General features: G+C 46.4%; 1 protein-coding gene across 1 annotated transcript in view; it reads right to left on the bottom strand.

The window, feature by feature from the left end:
• The window catches only part of LOC135399903 (uncharacterized), a 41,688-nt gene that overhangs the window by 11,390 nt on the left and 10,822 nt on the right, over nucleotides 1–19,476 (bottom strand). Inside the window, exons 3-6 of the mRNA XM_064631639.1 lie at nucleotides 14,864–14,956; nucleotides 5,686–5,718; nucleotides 4,571–4,612; nucleotides 2,629–2,679 (exon numbers count right to left, since the gene is read on the bottom strand). Coding sequence (XP_064487709.1) covers nucleotides 2,629–2,679; nucleotides 4,571–4,612; nucleotides 5,686–5,718; nucleotides 14,864–14,956 — 219 coding nt within the window. The remainder of the gene's footprint in view (nucleotides 1–2,628; nucleotides 2,680–4,570; nucleotides 4,613–5,685; nucleotides 5,719–14,863; nucleotides 14,957–19,476) is intronic.

Consider the following 19,476-nt stretch of genomic DNA (forward strand, 5'->3'; position numbering starts at 1 on the left):
GCTCTAAATACTACACGAAAGCATAGAAGGAAAGCGCAATATTGAATCTCCAGGATGCATCCGTCGCTTACATCGTCCCAGTCTTCATAATTTCATAACATCAACACATGACTATATTCCACCATAGCACCAGGATGACAACCTACTATTTAGTTACTTATTTTGTACTTCGTTCTTTTTTTAATTTCACCGTGGCCATGACAGTATTATTTACTACTGAGAGCGTCTGCTTATGAATGCGACATTGAATGAAGGTTACGCCAATCTTGAGTTGCTGGACTCCGAGTGACTGAAGACTGAAGACATGTTCCTACATTTTTTTTTAATCTTGCGAAATGTGCGCATCCCAACGACGTAAAATTACTTGTGTAGTGTGTACGCGTGACACCGAAGGCACCTGTGCAAAACAGGGTGCTGACAGAGCCGGAAGGGCTGTCCGCTCGCAGCTCTGTAACAACCGTTCCATTACCGGAAACAGTAACGGAAACGTAACGGAAACGAAATTGAAGGGCCGGTATCAGAAACAGATAACGGAAACGAAAATATAGCAATAACGAAAATAGAAACCTTAACCAAAATACGTCCATTATCCTTCCCTGGTAAAACAGAACTTCAGCACATAGCACGCTCATAGCCAACCATCATTCTGAATGATATCATTCTGTGCATTGATCTGTTGAAAATTGGTGGAGGCGCCTATCTGAGAACATTATGATTGTCCCAGATAGACGCCTCCCCCCTATTTTGAACAAATCAGGACACAGAATGATATGATTCGGAATGATGGTTGGCTAGGAGCATGCTATGTGGTTAAGTTCTGTTTTAACAGTGTAGCTCTGCCAACCAGAGATGCTTGCACTAGATAGCGCATTCCCAATCAAACGCAAGACGTTCGTGCCTTACGACTTGTATGTCGATACCTGACGACGATGTCAAACCTAGCGATTGTCTTGTCCCGTGTTATATGTCTGTCTGTTCGTCCCCTAGCTTGTCTGCACCACAAACACTGGGATATGCTGCATGAGTCAAGCTTTCACCAGCTCGCTTGCTTAAGACTTCTATGCCCAGCACACTATGGTTCTCAGGTGACAGTAATCATTACATTATGCGGAAGTGACTACAGCTCTCTCGAACTTACAAAGCATGCAAGACAATGGACCTTTTCTGATTAAGCATATGCGCTTATTCATCAACCTGCAGTCAGCTGACATGTCATTTTGGGGTAGGTAATTGGTGTCAAGGTTGCGCGGACGTTCGTGGTCGACACTTGACGTCACTTTGTACTCGTAATCAGTACAATACGCTTTCACTCTTTCCGCATTCTTTTTTCAATTTTCTCAGGCTACTTTCGCACGTAACGTGCCAGCCTGAAAAGCGCCCCGCGTTAATTTTGAGTTGAAATAAGAAGTTTATTTGCATTCTGGCGCCAGAGGCGACACGTACATGCAAATGGTCCGTTTAGGTTCTGAAAGCCATGCTGTTTTAACGCACTGCACGTCCGCCGTACTCCCCGGATGTTACCCGACCGAGAGCAAGGTCTTTTTTTCGAAGCTTAAAGAAGCTTCAAGAACGACGTGCACTAAACAGGTCATTATGCCGAACTGTAATATAGAATTATGACATTTCCTTGTCGGACCGAAAACATTTCAGCATCTCCTGGTATGGTATATGTGACGATCCAATACAGGACAGCCGGTCTGCTGAGAACAGTATGGTTTTTAATTGTGTTCTGCTCTATATAGAAAGGCGTAGATATTCATTGCGCCAGCAGGAAGCATATCGCATAAGGTATGAACATTTTTCTTGTCTTCTTAAATATACCACGTTGCTCATCGGCACGCTTTCTGCACAGCAGTGCGAAAATGACCGTGCCCATTGTAAATGCTCTACCGTCTGGAGAAGTTTCGACGCACTTTCTTATCGTTGATATTTACATGTGCGACACTATTGGCGTCAAATAGCCTCCCCACCCCCCACCCCAACCCCCTGTGCAAGAAGGAAGCAGGCAACGCAACAATAACATCTTTCGCCTTTACCAACATGGCTGTCGTCATCCGCCATTCACTGACAACGACGGACTGCGCGACAAGGTCCTCGAGCGGAGTAAAACTGTGTCGCTCCTTTCCACTTCCCCTCGATAAAGGATGAGCCAGGAGTTTCGAAAACGCAAATTTCACTGGGCATGCTTCGACCAGCAACTGATTGTGAAATTTTTGTAGAAATCTTAAGAAAAACACGTGTTTTTGATTCGGATAGCGTGTTACGGCTATACGCTTCCGAATTCAGGAAGAAAAATGCTGCTTTTCCTTGGCAGTTTCTCGAGATTAATTATGCAACTGAGCTTAATTAATACGTACCACGAACGCAAACGACCTCAATGTGTGGCAAAGGTCCGTGTGAATGTATTTTAAGTGGTTCCATAATTTTCTGAAGTAAAACACACTTTTAGGAATTCAGTTGCATTCTCTCGTGGAACACCCTGTATTACAACTACATATCGCACGTTTAATTTCATCATACTGATCTGATAAAATGTGATTACTTTTGGTGAGATGCTAGTGCGAACGTGATCAACACCGAGCACCCATTCCGTTATTTGGGTGTCACAAATTCTGCAGTATGATTTACCTCCAAAAACAGTTGCAGATCCTTCATGGGTCCACGGGACTGGTTAGCGTTCTGAAAGTAAATTCACAATGTTAACCAGGCTAACGACAATATTTCTATTGAATCAGGCATTACCCAAGGCTCCGTACACCTTAAGACAAAAAGGAGTAAAATGCGGAGTAATTGCAGCTTCTAGTCCCCTAGACTGCAATTAGTCCCAATTTTAGTCCCTTAAACCCGGCATTTACTTCCGAGGAGCGCAAATTGTCACTGAACTTGGCAAATGGTCTTCCGAATGAAACAGACTACGTGAATATGTGCTCTTGGTCAATTAATCTGATGGCATATGGCTGCATAACTCAGCCAACTTATCAATTTTCCGCCCAGTCAGAGTAAGAAACAGCGCTTCTTTCTTCGCAAAATGTATGTCGCAAGATTTTATATGACTCGATATATCATGGTTGACCTTTTGATTTAGAGAATTGTCATGCATGGACACGAGCTATGTACCCGGGACTCTTAGAACAGATTGTGAAACGCAGCCTCCACTCTGTGACAGTCCCGAAAGCGACTAGTCTGGTGTCAATGCATTTAGTCCCCAAAAGGAGTAAAGTTGCTCCTGTTTTGCTTAGAGTGTACTAAGCTCCGTGTTATTCTTGATATGAAGTAATGGCCCACCAACTAATATTTCGTCTACTGTCAGGCTGTTCGCAGATGATTCAGTTATCTACCGAACAATTGTTTCTTCCTTTGATCAGCGTATGTTACAAGACGACCTTGTGAACGTGTACACGAGTGGTGCATAACAATGCATACGCGCTCTTAGCAAAAAGGGTAGAGCAGTTACACCTTTTAAGAGGAAATAGGTTGTCGCATATGTTGTGCCTAAAACGTTGAAAATATTCTACCTGCTATCTATGAATGATAGGGTTACCGCTCTGATATGATGGTGAGCGAGGAGGGCGTACGCCTTTTTGTAGCAATTTAGAGATATGATAATTGCTTTTACCACCCTTTTAAAGCCCTTTATCAGGCGCTACGTTCACCTAGGTGATAACTCTAGAAGTTCCCGCCTTTTCACGCCCTTTTTTTTTTCGTTAGAGTGTGCCATTGAACCTCCACATAAATGTAACATTCCCTTATGTGGTCACCGTATAGTCCTCGTGCCACGGATGATCTTACGTACACGATTAATGACACGATCATCCCCTTCCCTTACTGTTATAAATATCTTGGCGTTTCCGTTTCATCCAACAGTACCTGGAACAGTCACGTTGAACACATTTCTACTAATACAGTATAGGCGTTGATTTAAAAGAGCCCCTCCTCACCTAAAGCATCTGGGACACACTTATTGCGTACGACCAGAACTGGAGTACGCCTGTTCTGTGTGGGACCCTTCCCAAACTTATCTGTCCGGGTCCATTGAGCGCATCCAGAACAGATCTGCCCGTTTCAGCGCTAGCGACTTCTCTTTCTGCACATCTGTATCGTCATTAAAACGTAACTACATTCTCACTAGGCTATCTCAATACTCCCCCTGCACCACACACACACAGAGGGGCTTACTACAGCCCGCAGGAAGAACATTTTGTATGGGAGAGAGTTCAGGATTTTAATTCAACCTTTAAGGTTATTTACTGAACGACTCTCGTAAATCGTTATTCAGCATGATAGGCAAGAAGGAAAGAATTGCGAGCGCATTTTATTCATAGAAAAAGCGCAAGGACAACCGTGCCGTCGTTTGTCTGGAAGTGCCAAAGAAAACCTGAGACTGCACAGACGGCCCCAAAGCGGCCCAGTCTACTGAAAGTCGAGTGCAATGTGGGTGGACGGGTAGGTGGATACAAGGCCTTGAACAGGCTCGTGAAACTAAAAACATTGATAAGACACATACCATCCACCCTTATTGCACTCGACTTTCAGTACTCTTGGGGAAACATAAACGTGGGAATTATCTTACCTCTATGAAGGCATTCACGCCGCTTGCCATGTAGTCGATGACCTTGGAAGGAATAAGACAAGCGTGCTATGTTCATTGATATAACTGAAGGGCGGAGCGTCCAGGTCTAGGATCATGCCGGAAGTGACAGTGTTTTTGCTCTGTCATCCCAGTATACATGCGCCTCTGAGAACCCTAGATATGTCGCACAGGACAGAAACCACATTATCGGGTAGTGGCATGGATATCAAACACTCTTCGAGGATCAGCATTATCATTGAACCAAAGGGATAATGTGTGCAGACAAATATCACGGTGATGACTCTTAGGAATGACTGCCGCGTTCAAGGGGTTTGATACTTTGATGTCGTCTATTACGTCACGCACACATCGTATTGCACACTGAAACACTAAGGGGAAAGAGATTTATTCTCCTGTGTGTAGTACTTGGCGAGATGGGAACCCCTCAACACACGTACGCGCTAAGCTTTGACATCAAGAGCTCCGGCCATTCCCATTGGTATTCGTAAGCACGTGACTTCTACCGCGCTTCCTCCCTTTCGGAGACCTGCTGTGACATCAGAGACGCATGAGTTCCGGTATATTTGCTCTGTCGGTTTTCTACGCGCCTATAAAGTCCATTACTGTACAACATGGAATGCAGGTTCACATGGATGTAAACCTGATTACATTTACGTTTATGCGGAATAACTTGAGATGAAGTGTTGTAACCTCCTTTAAAGGAGCATGGAAGTGACATTTCACGTGGCTCGACACCCTGCTTCATCCCTCTTCATCAAGGAGGCACGATGCAAAACATTTTCGCTCTGGGGCGTATTGTCACTGCGCAATACAATTTACGAAACACAGTCGGAGAAAGCAGTCGCGGACGAGAGACACGAGCCCCGCGTGACGTAGAACCTGCTTGAGCTGTGCCGTTGGACGTCACTGGTGACGTGCCGGAGCCCGTGATACGTCAAGACGTCTTCTCGTTCGCCCATGTGCTTTGGAGACTGTCATCATATTGCTACATATTTCTTTCCAACATGGCGCAAGTTTCAATATCCCCATACTAGCTCTTGCTGGCACTTTTTTGTTTTCCCTAGAGCCTGTACTGCTGACTTTTCGATAATTACCTTTTCTGCCGCTTGTGTATAGTTCTCCAAAGCCTGGAAGTAGACAGAAGGACAAAGTGGATTTAAAAAAACGTTTCGTGATAGTCTAATATCGATACCGCACAACCAGGAACCACTGAGAACTAAAACTGATAATTTGTTCATCGCAGTATTGCACCCACAGTCTCCACATTTTTCTGCACATTACGCTGTATGCTATGTGGTGACAAGCCGTGTTATTTTTTCTTTTTGTATTGCGAGCGACATCACCGGTAGACAGCCTTCCAATACCGTGCGCACCCAGGAGCCTTCATAACATACCGTCAAAGCATTCCTGGTGAGGGATATATCCTGCGAATAATATGCAGGGTTGACCAGGATCAAGTTTCGGCTTTTTAATGACGATAAAACAAAGAACGTTGCTTTTCGGGACCATAAATATGCATCGGACGACGTATTGTACACTAAAATACTATGTCAGTACAGTCACTCCGTTCAAATTACTGCGAATAACTCGTGAGAAAAAGAAAAAAGAAACGGCGGCTCTATAACATTTTCTATAGGGCCAATACCGGTTTCCGTTCCGTCCGCTGGTTGGCGCCACAGTCGGAAGCGGCGTTGAAGTCGAGATTGAGGGCCAGTTCTCACTTGGCGATGATCGACGCGACGTCGTGAGCTGACAGCGGATATAGACGCGCGTTTCTGGCGTTGGGAGAGGAGAGACGTCGAGCAAAAAAAAATTACCATAGCGGTCGCTTTCACGACGTCGGCGACAGGTAGCGAGAACGATACACTGGCGACCAATGAGGTGACAGAGAAAGGCCACGCCTCTTGAGTTTTCGTATGCTTTGGACGTCGGAATGCCGCTGTGGTGGGAACATGAAAATCGTGCGCGCTGACGGGGCGGCGGAAATGCGCCTCTACTTCCGCCGCCCGTTCGCGACGTCGCGTCGGACGTCGCACAGTGAGAATTGGGCCTGAGAGCAACGGAGTGCGTCGAACCCTATGCACAAAAATGCTGTATAAAGCTATTTTATACAACGAAATAAAGTTAAAATTCGGGCGGGTCGGTGATCCATACTAGAAGCGAGAAAAGAAACATTGCTGTGGGGCCACGAAAAGGACAAAGGACGAGACAAACACAGCGCTGTACTGCCAACCAAAGACTTTTACCTGGGAAACATGCCCCTTTTTATAATACAACAACCCTCTGCCCTTCCTTCTCCTGTCGAATATCCGATAACTGCCGAACCCCACCTAGGTCACCAGAAAGTTCATCACCTTATCGAACAGAAGGACACAGAAGGGTTTCTGATACAACTCGAACCCGCTTTGCTATCTCTTATGGCCTTCCTGTACAGCAAACAACCTGGGGGCTTAATCACTTCCATCGTTCGCGAGCCAACGAGGGGCGGAGCTCTTGTTAAAGGGAGAATCCGCATAAGGTCCCTTCCGAGATTTTCGAATATTCGTCACCTTTAGCCATCAACGACCATGCCTGTAAAATATCTCCTTCGAAAACTGAGTCAAACTTGATAAAAATTATTTACTTCTATGACGCGCTCGGTGACAGGGTAGTGCGAGCCACGAGCGCTTTTCTGCAAGCAACACCGAGCGTGATGTAAGTCGCGAGATATCCCGCGCCGTCCGCCTTGCTTTGCTGTGTAAAACACACAGTAAAACACGCAGTTTTGACGAAGGAAATTTTCCGTAGCAATTGTGTTCGTTACGTCTCACACTGATCTTACACCCACCACGATGGCCGGTAAGACATGCTGTATAATCAGTTGTGGCAACAGGTCGGATACAACAACAGACGTAGCATATTTCCAGTTTCCGACGGCCAAACAACGTCGTTTGGAGTGGGAAATGGCGCTGCGCAAAATCAAGTGGAGGAAGACCAGCTCGAGAACGATATGTTCTCATCATTTTGAGCCAGGAATGTTCGACACGAAAAGACGGCTCATGCGGGAACTCGGAGTGGCACCTGCGGGAGGCACCGACCGCATGTGCACCTGCAACATGTTTCATATTACGCGTGCACCCGTGGCACTTATACAGGGTGTCCCAGAAAACGTGTCATTGAATTATAATAAAAAAACTACGCCACCTAGAACCATGCGGTCAACAGCATTTGTTCTTATTAGTTTTTGCCACCTTCTAATGTGAATGTCATTACTCCAAGTTTAATTATGTAAATATTTGCGTACTGAACTCGGAAATTTGCCAAATAAAGGTCCCTTTTTTACCCCACCAACATGAAGAGCGTGCCGAATACACTCAAATTCATGATAATTCACAGTGATATTCACGAGCTATTCCATCGGAAAAAATAGCCGAATATCATGCTTTTCGGAGCACCGGACAATAGCGCGCGATGACGTTTTGAGCGCAATCGCTCTCAGTGCGACGAAAGGAGGTTCCGAAGCCAGCCCACAGAGTGATAGTAGAAAAAGTAACAGTTCCTAAAATTGGGAGAGGGAAAGCAAAATCCCAGCGAAAGTTGGACATGATAAGCCGTGCCTGTTTTATCTCTTTCTGCGATGTCGGGGAGGGCTGGGTTTCCAACCTCCTTTCGTCGGACTGACAAAGATTGCGCTGAAAAATTCATCGTGCGCTATTCTGTGCGACCTCCGTAGAGTATGATGTTCGGCTATTTTCTCCGATGGGATAGCTCCTGAATATCCCTGTCAATTATCATTAATTTGACTAAATTAGAAACGCTCTTCACATTGGCGGGGTTACAAAGTTACCTTTACTAGGCAAATTTCCGACTTAAGCTCGCAAAAATTTACATAATTAAACTTACGTTACACGACATTCATATGAGGAGGTGGCAAAAACCCAGTAAGAACAAATGCCATTGACCGCATGACTCTAGTTGGTGTAATTTTTTTATTATAATTCAATGACACGTTTTCTGGGACACCCTGTATAAGAATGTGCGACAACCTATTAGAAACTCATCATTAGTTACTCCGAGTTCGACAGTCTTCAGTGTATGGGTCCGAGGCCTCGGTTTCAAGCGACGCGCACACTGGTACAGGGTCCGTCGAATACGGCGAGTCGTTGTGGTTTATGGTGGCGGTCAAGTCATTCTCCTCATTAGAATACACGTCTGAATCGGGCTCAAGTCCCGTGGAGTTCTATTCTGATGCGGAGTCGGTTTCCATGACTGCGCGTTGAGCGTAACTTGCTTCCTTGCGTCTTCAATGCAATACAGCACATGGGAATCACGGCAGACGAATCTCGCGACTGACGTCACGGCGTGGCGCTCCTCGATTCCGATGACACCGCCTGCTCTCATAGTTTCGGTTTCGCTTTATCGTTTTCGCTGTTTGTAAATTATACGCGCACGTTTATACGAAACGGAGGCTGTTGTCAGCATCTGGGGGGTGGTCTCTGCTGAAATCAACTTTCACTTAATTTTGGGCACAACCGTTGCGGACCCTCCCTTTAACACGAACAGGTGACACGTTTCACGTGATGCGCGTTTTTGGTTGACGGGACAAAGACGTAATCTCTTGCTCGCGTAGCGACGGACGGTGTCGTCTGCCTAACGAATGCACGTGCACACAGGCTTCATCGCCTACATATGGCTCATGATCTAACGAGGCGGGAGGCACTCGGGAGCTCGAGCACGTGGTGTATGACGCGCACTTTTCGTTAAAGTGACAGGGGCGTAATCTCTCGGTCCAGTTAAGAACGAATTAGATCGTTTGCCTAACGAGTGGGTCTACCCACTCGTTAGAATGTGAAACATCTTCATTTGGAGATTTGCAGAAACGGAGTTTCTGCAGAAACGAACATATATTGCTCCACGACTGTGTACAAAATGACATGCTCCCCGTTTCCAGGTATTTACACCAGTGGTTACATAAGGGCTGTGAGATATTCTCGAGAAGATGCAGATAAAGACTAGAAAAAAGACGAAGAAGTGACACCCACAAGCCACAGACAAACCATAGACAAACCATGCGAGCTATCCAAACAAAATTAAACGACCTCATTGGTCAACAAGATTGCAGCCTCGTTGGCAGCTGTAGTTCGTTCTCACCAGCTCCCGTGGCTCAGTGGGTAGCGTGCTGGCCATGTCACGTCGAGACTGGGAGGTACCCGGGTTCGAATCCCGGTGCCGGCTGTGCTGTCTGGGGCTTTTCCTGGGTTTTCCTCAGACGCTTTCAGACATATGTCGGCACAGTTCCCTTAGAAGTCGGCCCAGGACGCACATTCCCCAGGGCGTCAGTCGTGACGTTGCCCACATACGTGAGGCCGACAACGGCAAGCCTTATCACCATCCACCATCACCACTGTAGTTCGTTCAGGGCGGTGACATCACAACACGTACGAGCACGATAGCCTCAACGACGAAGCAAAACGAGGAGCAGAGATTGTGCCACAGCAGGGCGTCGATAAGTTTCTTCGTTTCGCTATTCGTAACGACACGCTGACGTTGAAGCTGCCCAAGAAAGATGGCGGAGTGATTCTCCGCTTGGGCGATCACACAAGCGGCTAACTGTGCCCCATGGACGTGATGGCGTCAGGAGTCCTTTCAACTGGACGAGACAGATTTTGTAAAGTTCTTCCGTCCACCAAGAAACGCTTTCCGCACCGTTTGTGAGGACTTGCAACCTGCAACCCTCACTCCGTCTTCGTAGCTACGGGTGTTGTGATGAACAACACAGGCGAAATGGATGAATATAGTAGTGTTCGAATTGTTCTCTTTAATAGTACATTGCGGACATAGTGTTGATGTAGTAGTGAGCAGAAGAGCAAAGGATTCTGTGGATTTTCTGAGGTCGATTGTCTTGAATAGTTTCATAACAATATCTTGCTTCGCGGTGCTAACATGGGATTAAAACAGTTCACTAACGTTCTGTTCAAGCTCACTAGAAAAACGTTCCACTTTGAATTTATTTTATTTTAGGCGCCAGGATGCCTTTCAACTGGACCAGATAGATTTTGTAAAGTTGTTCCGTCCAGGAAGAAATGCTGTTCGTACTGTTTATGAGGCCTGACAGTAAGGCAGCGCGTTGCACTTCCATGCTTGAAGGAAAAACTTACATAAAGTTAATGAAATAAGCGTACACGTTGAGGAGAACGGGCAGTATCCTCCTCTTTCTTCTTTTGATACTTCTGATACCACTTCGTCTTTCCTTTCTGGTCTCGGACTCCCACTTGCCCTAGAACTCAGCGTTTGCCCTAGAAAGGCGTTTGTGACACTTATGCTGTTCATAATTGTCACAAAGAGGCGTACGTATTGCTCGACGATTATCCTTACAGTGACGTACATGTTTGTTAATTATTTTCACACGACTAGCGAGCCATATATTGAGACGGGAAGAACAAGAAGATGATGAACGAGCCTGGGAACGAACGCAATGAGCATGTATGAGAGCACGAGAATGCGAGCTATCGGAACAAACGAAACAGTCCTGTTGGTCAGAGAAGATGCAGCCTCGCTGCCAGCCTGCTCTTCACTCAGGGCGGTGACATCACAACACGTGAGCGCTCGCAACGTGCACAATAACCGCAAAGAAGGAGCTTCACGAGGAGCACAGATTGCGACCACGCAATGCATCGATAAAGTTGCTCGTTTCGATAGCCTGAACGTCTCGTTCAGCTGTCTCGTGCCGTTAAGTTGAACGTGTGAAACGATTAAGCCCCCAGATTTGCTGCTCTTAAAAAATAAGCTTCACGTTAGTAAATAATGCCTAGCACCCAACATACGTGGCCAAATCGTCCCCCAAGGTAAACGATGAAAGATGGAAGTCACTGAAAAGGCCAGCCAGCTGTAGGATTCGAACGCATATCTTCTAGATTACGGGTCCGGAGCTCCACCAATTCAGCTAAGCTGACACACCTCCCCAGCGACATCCAATGGAGCGTCATCAGAAGGGACAAACGAGCCACTCTCTCCCACTCATCCTCCTTTCACTCTTACATTTTTGCTCACTCATACATACATTCATACGACGGTATCGACGCAAGCGGCATCACCATGATAGGGAAGCCTGAGCGATGGGCAAGACACCAGCTCAGGCTTCCCTATCATGGAATTTATCCACCAGCTAGCCTGCATTTACGCCATTCTGTCAAGCGGCATCAGTTGCACATAAGACAATTGATGACATCAATTCAGGCGGCATTGGAAGTCGCTGGCGAGGTGTGCTAGCTTAGCTCAATCAGTAAGGCCGGTAGTCCAGAAGATGTGGGTTCGAGTCCTACAGCTGCCTAACCTTTTTTGCGACTTCCATCTTTCATCATTGATTTCTTAAGCATTTGAGGCCTTGTATGTGTTTGTCCTTCTATTCGCGTTTTCGACGACCTGTAGGTGGCGCATCTTAACTCCAACATGGCGGACGTATCCAGGTTGTCACTTAGTTTCGATTTTGATATTGCTGACCTGCAATGTTGATTCTCGATGCGTTGAAGGCGAACGAGTATTACACGCTGCTCATATACTTCTGGCAGGCGTAACCGAGTTGTCCAAAGAGAAGGCTACAGTTGTCGCGTATTATTTGCGAATTTCCTTGATCAACCACACTTCGTGAAGGTGAATTTCACGTTTACCGATTGCGAGGCCGAAATACCAAGCAGCGAGTGACCTGTGCTGCAGGAATGTCAGAGACATGCAAGCACACGATATCTGTGCTTGCATGTCTCTGACATTGTGACACTGACACAGTGACCTGTGTTGATGCTCTCTTACAGATAAGATCTTCTAAGTGTGTAGCGCGTGTACGAATGTAGTTTAGAATTTATAGGGTAATGTTGCCACATCCGTGTGTCATTGATGCGTATGTTTTTGGGAAACCTTAACGAAACGTCGCATTCTTTCTGCATTCTTTCCCAAGTGATTTGACGCGCTGATTCAAATGCACAGTTACAAAACTGACTTAGTTTTCGCGCTATCCCTTGTACTTTATTGCACATAATGGCTACTGTGGAGACTATAGGGGGCGCCAGTAGGAGGGAGCGAAGGCAAAGAAGGAGCCGCCACGGGAGGGCGCGATTGCCAAAGGGTGGAAAGGGAATAAGGCAGGTCCTGGTAAAAAGGAACAGCGGGGAGGTGGGAATTAAGAGAGACTTGTGGCGAGCGGCACGTCCGAGGGAGCGGCCTTACTCTATCAAGGTATGCAATAAGCCGTCTGATGTTTGACTGACCTTTCTTGTGTTCCTCCAAGGGCAGGAGGGGCGGGGGTGGTCGGGGAGATGGGAAGAAATTCCCGTACTACTCAAGTTTGAAAAATATTGTTCTATTTTGCCTAGACTAAGTTTTGCTCCCCTTCCTGACGTGTAGGCAGTACCGCTCCAAGAGCTCTGCCATGCACACATAAGCATTGCAGATGTAACAGGTTTGCTGATTTTGCGTTGCTCAATCCACCTCTTCCGAGGATGCGTCAAAGTGGGCGGTGTTCCATGTGTGGAGAGAAGGAAACGTGGAAAGACAAACTGCTGTCCCCTCGGCGCGCATAGTCGCGTTGTGTCACAGAGCAAAAGTCGTTTGGTTTAGTTTGCTGGTCGTTATCTTCTCTGTTTCCTTCATCCATGATTTTAGCAGCAAAATACAGGTGCAGCTGAGCGACCCATGCGAAAAGCAGCAAGTTCTCCGCACGTGAACGCGGGGTCGGCCATGTGTACCTGGATCGGCTAGTCCCGAGTTTCACCGCTGTGTGGCGTCGATTTGGCGAAAAACGCGAATATGTGTTCCAGCCTCAGAACATCAATTGTCTCAAGGTACCTTGTTATATACGTTCAAATGATGTTGTTTTAATCTTGATTTACCACAATTGGAAATCTCACCTATATACATACAGCTTCCCGCACTTTAAACTTTTCCCCTTTAAATTTTCAGGAATTATTCCCAGTAATTTTAACGGAGTGGCCCTGAATTGACATAAAATTCTAGTGCATGATAAGTCCCTCGATGCACAGGTCCCGAAAAGCCAGTATTCTCTCTGTAACCGTCATTATAATCCCAGAAAATTACTTTCGACAACACCATAGTACGTAGAGGGTGCGCGCAAGGGCCGTTTGTAGACGGATGTTACCTGGCTTTATTCCCCCGTGACATTTTCCATCACTGCTGTAGAGTGTTTTCATACTCTCTCACACACAGTTTTTTTGCTCTTTAAAAGCATTTCTTCCTGGGCATAGCAGCGGGGAAATTCCGCTGTGCCCGCCTACAGGGCGTCCCAGCTAAATGCCAACATATTTTCTTTTTAAATATATATATCCCTTTTCCCGAGATGAAATCAATTACAATATAGCATATGCTGAAGGACACTCATTAGGAGGGCATTAGCACACTCCTAAGGCAAAGTCGTAATCAACGTTTAATAACTAACCTTTTAATTATAAAAGCTACAAAGTGGACCCAGCAAGAAAAAGCTGGTCCCTTCGGTCACCTGATGCCGGAGCCGTTTTCCGAACAAAAACCCGTTCGGGAGATCGTCTGCAAAACAAAAAAAAGTATTGAAAGAACACGTTTTTTTTTTTCAGTGTTTTGTTCATTGCGCATCTTCGGAGATGGGTCTTTCCTTCACCTCCAGTGTGAGAGGGTGAAGGAGCAGAATGCCGCCTCGTGCGTAGAAGATGAGCTTTAGCTTGCGGAAACAAAACGAAAACAAATGTATCGGGTGACTCTAGCGGAACTGCCCTTATCTTGGGCTGCGTTTTATGTTCTCTTTTAATCGTCTTCCAGGACGCAAGAGGCGACAGTGTGCCCTTTCACCCTCTCACATTGTGGTTGAAGGATAGTCGTGTCTCCGAAGATGCACAACAAAGAAACTAAAGGAAAAATGGTGTTCCTTCACGATTTTTTTTCCGGACGATCTATCGAAGAGATTTTTGTTTTGAAAACGGCTCCTGTATCAGGTGACCGAAGAGATAGATCATTTGTTGTCATTGGGACAACTTCGTAGCTTTTATAACTAAAAAGTTCAATATTGAAAGTTAATTAAGACATTGCCTTAGGAGTTTGCTAATGCCCTCCTGAGGGGTGCCCTTCAGCATATGTTATATTGCAATCGATTTCATCTCGGAAAAAGTGGTGCATATATTTTCTAATAAATATGTTCGCATTTAGCTGGGACTCCCTGTATATACTTGAATGCATCACTGTTAAGTACAGTATCTACTACGAAGTAACGTTTGAAAGGTTGTATCCTACCGTGTACGCAAACGTGCAACTTACATGGGAGAATGGATGAGCCTGGAAAGGCATGTTGGTCCCACCGGTGGACGTAATGTACCTCGACTGAGGGCGGCAAGCGGAGTCATCGAAGTCCTAAAACGTACAAATATATGTCAAATTCAGGCAATTTTGGTAGGACATATACAACCCCTTTCTTTCGTTTTCTTTTTTTTGTTGTTATTGTTGTTGTTGTGAGGATGATATGATTAACCTAAATGATTCGCGCTAATTTCACTCAGCAGACTAATTTAATGCAGTAATACGATTGGAAGCTCGAAATGTTGTTCTCTGTACTTAATTTAGGAATACGTAGCGGTTTTTCACAGGTAGAAACGGTAGGCAGGTGAATGTGACCTTGGTCACATGCCAGGAGAACGCGTCACCAGAAATCGCGTTTAATGCTGATAACAGGTATCAACACTAATTGAAGATGAAAAAGCGGCGTTATAGAGGTACTAAAGAAAGGAAGAAAGTCTAAAAGCACAAACGCACTATATTCTGAATGATGGAAAGGAACCCCGACCGATACAAGGAATAGACGTACAAGTACAGATGAATAGACGTGTACGTCTATTCCTTGTCTCCCTTCCATCACGTGCAACCTGCTACCCGTACTCGGTAGCTCAGTCCGTAGCGCACTGGTTTGTCGAGCTCAAGATGGCGGGTTCGATCGCGGCCGAGAGCGGCAGCAATGGGGGAAGGTAAACATTGCTTCCAGCACCGTGCGTTGGAGATCTCCGACACACGTCAAAAGAACCCCAGGTGGTCCAAATTATCCGCAGTTCCATACCCTGCGGCGCGTGCAACATGTCGCCACACTGCGCAGACAAACCTTACGTGTAACATCACGGTATCCTTATTACCCTCAATCTGACCTCCCCTTCATATCCTGAATACTTATCGTACGAAGTCGAGGTCAGTAACAATATGGGTAAGCTGAACAGAGGCAATGTTTGTCGAAGGTTTCCGGCGCACTGCGCAAGACCCCGGGTCATCGAAATGATCCCGTACTCGTAGCCCGCTCCGCGTGCAGCGCATCGCCACACAAATATTGGCAGACTAAGCTTACACTCCTAAAACAGATATCGACGGCATAACAGGTCCCTTCCCAACCATCATCAAAATGACATCGTTCTATCCGTTGATTTGTCGACAACGGGAAGCGTACGGCTTTATGTGACACTTACGCAGTAACGTTTCCTCAGACGCTTTCACACATATGTCTGCACAGTTTCCTTAGAAGTCGGCCCAGGGCGTCAGTCGTGACGTTGACCACATCTGTGAGGCCGACAACGGCGAGCCGCTTCACCATCGCCATCACAACCGTAATGTTAAAATTACACTAGAAGGCACCAGAGCGCAATTATTTCTCCTCGCGAAATTAAAAAAAAACATTGTTACCTTGACACCAGCACAAAAGGAACTTGAGTAAACTGATACGTCGTTAGTGATACATGAGCGAAAGAAGCCACAACTGACGCTTTATCCCTCTCCTATACGCAAGAAGCTCCACAATGAGGAAAGGCCCTCCGATTGGTCCGCGCAAACGATCGATCCAATCATCGAGAGAGGTCGTTAAGTTGAAACCAATTTGTGCCTCATCCGGCATTTTGGGAGGGATAAAGGCCAACCTTCATGGAGCGAATTTTTTGGAACGAAGTTCGCGCGGCAGACTACCACGCGCGTTCCGCCCACAGTTGTACGCCGTCACCAGCTCCATGGGAGGAAAAACTAGCGGACGGCGTCGGAAAGTCACGCCCTGATGTCACTGTTGTCAGAATACAAGGTGAAAGCTGCTCAGTTCATCAGTTGCTCGAAACATTGCATTTAATGTCACAAATTTTGCAAGTAAATCCATCAACTGCCTAAAAAAGCGTGCCCAGTAACGTACCGAAAGGCACATTCACTACTACGAAAGGAAAACATGTTTCTTAGCAGAGAATGCCTGGCGTTCTTGCAATGCAGTATAGGCGAAACAGCGAGCAGACGACAGCATCCCATAGAGAAGAGGACGACGACCACGACGACGATGACTCACGAGAGCAGACGACTACTTGCAGACGACAAGACCTAGCCGGCGTAGATTCGTAGCGGGATTGCGCTTTGATTGGTTGATCTGCAGTTGACTCTTCCGGAATCGCAGACACTTGGCGAAAATATCTGGCATGGGTGGATCGCGGGCGAACTCTCACATTTTTGACGCCTCGCTCAGGGCGTCCGACGCTGAGCGAAGTTCGCAGCTTTTTTCGCTCTACATTCGCTCCATGGATATCGGCCTTAACGCGCGTGTTGCAGTTTCATTTCGTTCAGCTCATAAATCCCGAAAGACGCAGCGGATGAATTCCGCTCCTTTTCTGTTGGTGTCAAGGTAGCGACATCAGCAAAGGGAAACTTTGTCACTATAGTGTCCCTTTAATAGTCGAGAAGAGTTGTCTTGCCTATTCGGGACATCGGATGTGATCTTTCTGTTTAATGATCCGTTATGCCACGAGCTTCTCTTTTAAGAGCGCACGTGTAAACGTGCCATTACTTGTAGTTGAAAGGTAGAAAATAAAGAAACGTGAACAGATACTTTTCGTTAATAATTATCAAGAGCCTCATCCTTTATTTGTTTTTTCAAAATCCGAGTTTTTGCGGCGAAGCAACTGTGCCTATGAGCGGCATACAGTCGTGGAGAGAGGGCAGCATTAAGGAGTGGGGGAATCCTGTGCTGGCTTCAGGGGGAACTGTGCCGATATTCGACTGGAAAGTCTTCGGAAAACCCAGGGAAAACCTCAGACAACACAGTCGGTGCCGGGAAACAAACCCGCGTCACCTCCCAGTCTCGACATGGAAGGCGATCGTTCTAACCGCTACGCCATGCGAGCTGGTTGACTTCAATATCGTCGGCTTTCCCTCTGGGCCCCCCATTATTCCTGACCCACAGTGCGCACAGCGGGAAGAAATCTGTGGTTATCCGTGTATTCACACGGATGACATCCCCACGGAAGATTCTAGTGGAACGAAAAGCAAAAACAATGCTCACAGAGTCGAAGTCCCGTCCCATCCCATGTTACGTGCAGAGTTCATACGGCGCCATTCATAGCAGACGACACTTGGCAGACGACACCGTCAGCGTCTTTCCCTGTCGTCTGCTACGGAATATCTTGTGGCTGTGTCGCAGGATACCCTACGGTTAGCAGTCTACTTGAAGTGCTCGCGCTCACGTGACAGCAGAAAGCTATGACCTTTTTTTTTTTTTTTTTGCATTCTCCGCTGTATTCTGGGGAATGTCCTTCGTGTGAATACAGAGTATGGCTTCCAGGAATAAACGTCTTTGATGATGCCAGTACTTTAAGTGGGGCTGTGATCAGCGCTCCCTTCTAGCCGTTCACGCGGTTTTGGTGAGGCCTACTGTACGTGCTTTACAGCCTTCCAGTCTTGCACAGAATTTCCACAACGTCATTCAATACTCTTCGCGCCCTATTTGCCAGAAGCCTTTGCCGCTGCTTTGGAGTTCTCAGAATGTCTGAAATACGGCAAGCCCTGGCTGAATCTGGTGAACTCCCGGTGGACGTTCTCCGTGAGCGTGAAGTGGCTCGGCACTTCCTACGCTTGCGTGCGCGTCGACCACTTCCCTCGGGGAAATTCGATACCGTGCTGAAAGCGATTTCCATCGAGTTGGGCAGAGGACACGCCGCCGGACAAGGCTTCACACCGACCCCCTGATTCCTTCCTGTGCCACTCACCTTCCTCGGTGGGTGGTACGGGTGGCAACCGACCAGCTGGAACGAAGAGGTCAGGTTCCCCCACAAGTTTTTAGCCCGTTTTTATGCTCTGGTAGAGGCGAAGTTTCCTACCTCTGCCGCAGCATACACTGATGGCGCTCAGCCTCGAAATGGCAAGTCCGCATCGGCATTCGTCATCCCAACCGAAGGCGTAGTGGAAGGCCGTCGCCTTTCTCATTAAACCTCCTCCACAGCTGCGGAACTCTATGCCATACCTTTCATTCTGCAGCATGTCGTTGATCTTATCCCGCGGGAATGGGTTGTGTTCACTGAATCTATGTCTACGCTGCTAGCAATTGAAAATTCTAGCATCCGATGCTTATCCGCACAGTTGGTGATGGATGTGTTAATGGCTTACAACCTCGTCTACGAAGCAGGGCACAGGCTGGTTCTCCAGTGATGGGTTCAAGTCCATTGCGCGTCGATGTGGCTTTTACAGCGCGGTGGGGATACCGCTTGAGACAAGTTGACTCTCCACACTGCTGTCAGTGCTCATTTTAACAGTTGCAATCTACTTCTGGACATAGTCCAATGGTTCAATACAAGTATTTTAATACAAGTACAGAAGAGCCGAGGAGCAAGTGAACAAGGTGAAAGTTTTATCCCCACTTTTTCTTTATCACATCACCATCACCATCAAGGTGAAAGTTTTCTGTGATTTTCCATGGCATTCAGATACTTGATTATTTGAATTATTTCAAAACTTGATTATTTGAAATATTATTTATTTGATTATTTGATTTATATTTAATTATCGCCATGCTGCCTGTAAATAAGCTTTAAATACGGAAGAAACTGTGTACAGATTCACGTTTGTAAAAGTAAACTGTATTATAAAATTTATAA

The sequence above is a fragment of the Ornithodoros turicata genome, chromosome 7, assembly GCF_037126465.1.
Source record: "Ornithodoros turicata isolate Travis chromosome 7, ASM3712646v1, whole genome shotgun sequence".
Lineage (NCBI taxonomy): Eukaryota > Metazoa > Arthropoda > Arachnida > Ixodida > Argasidae > Ornithodoros > Ornithodoros turicata.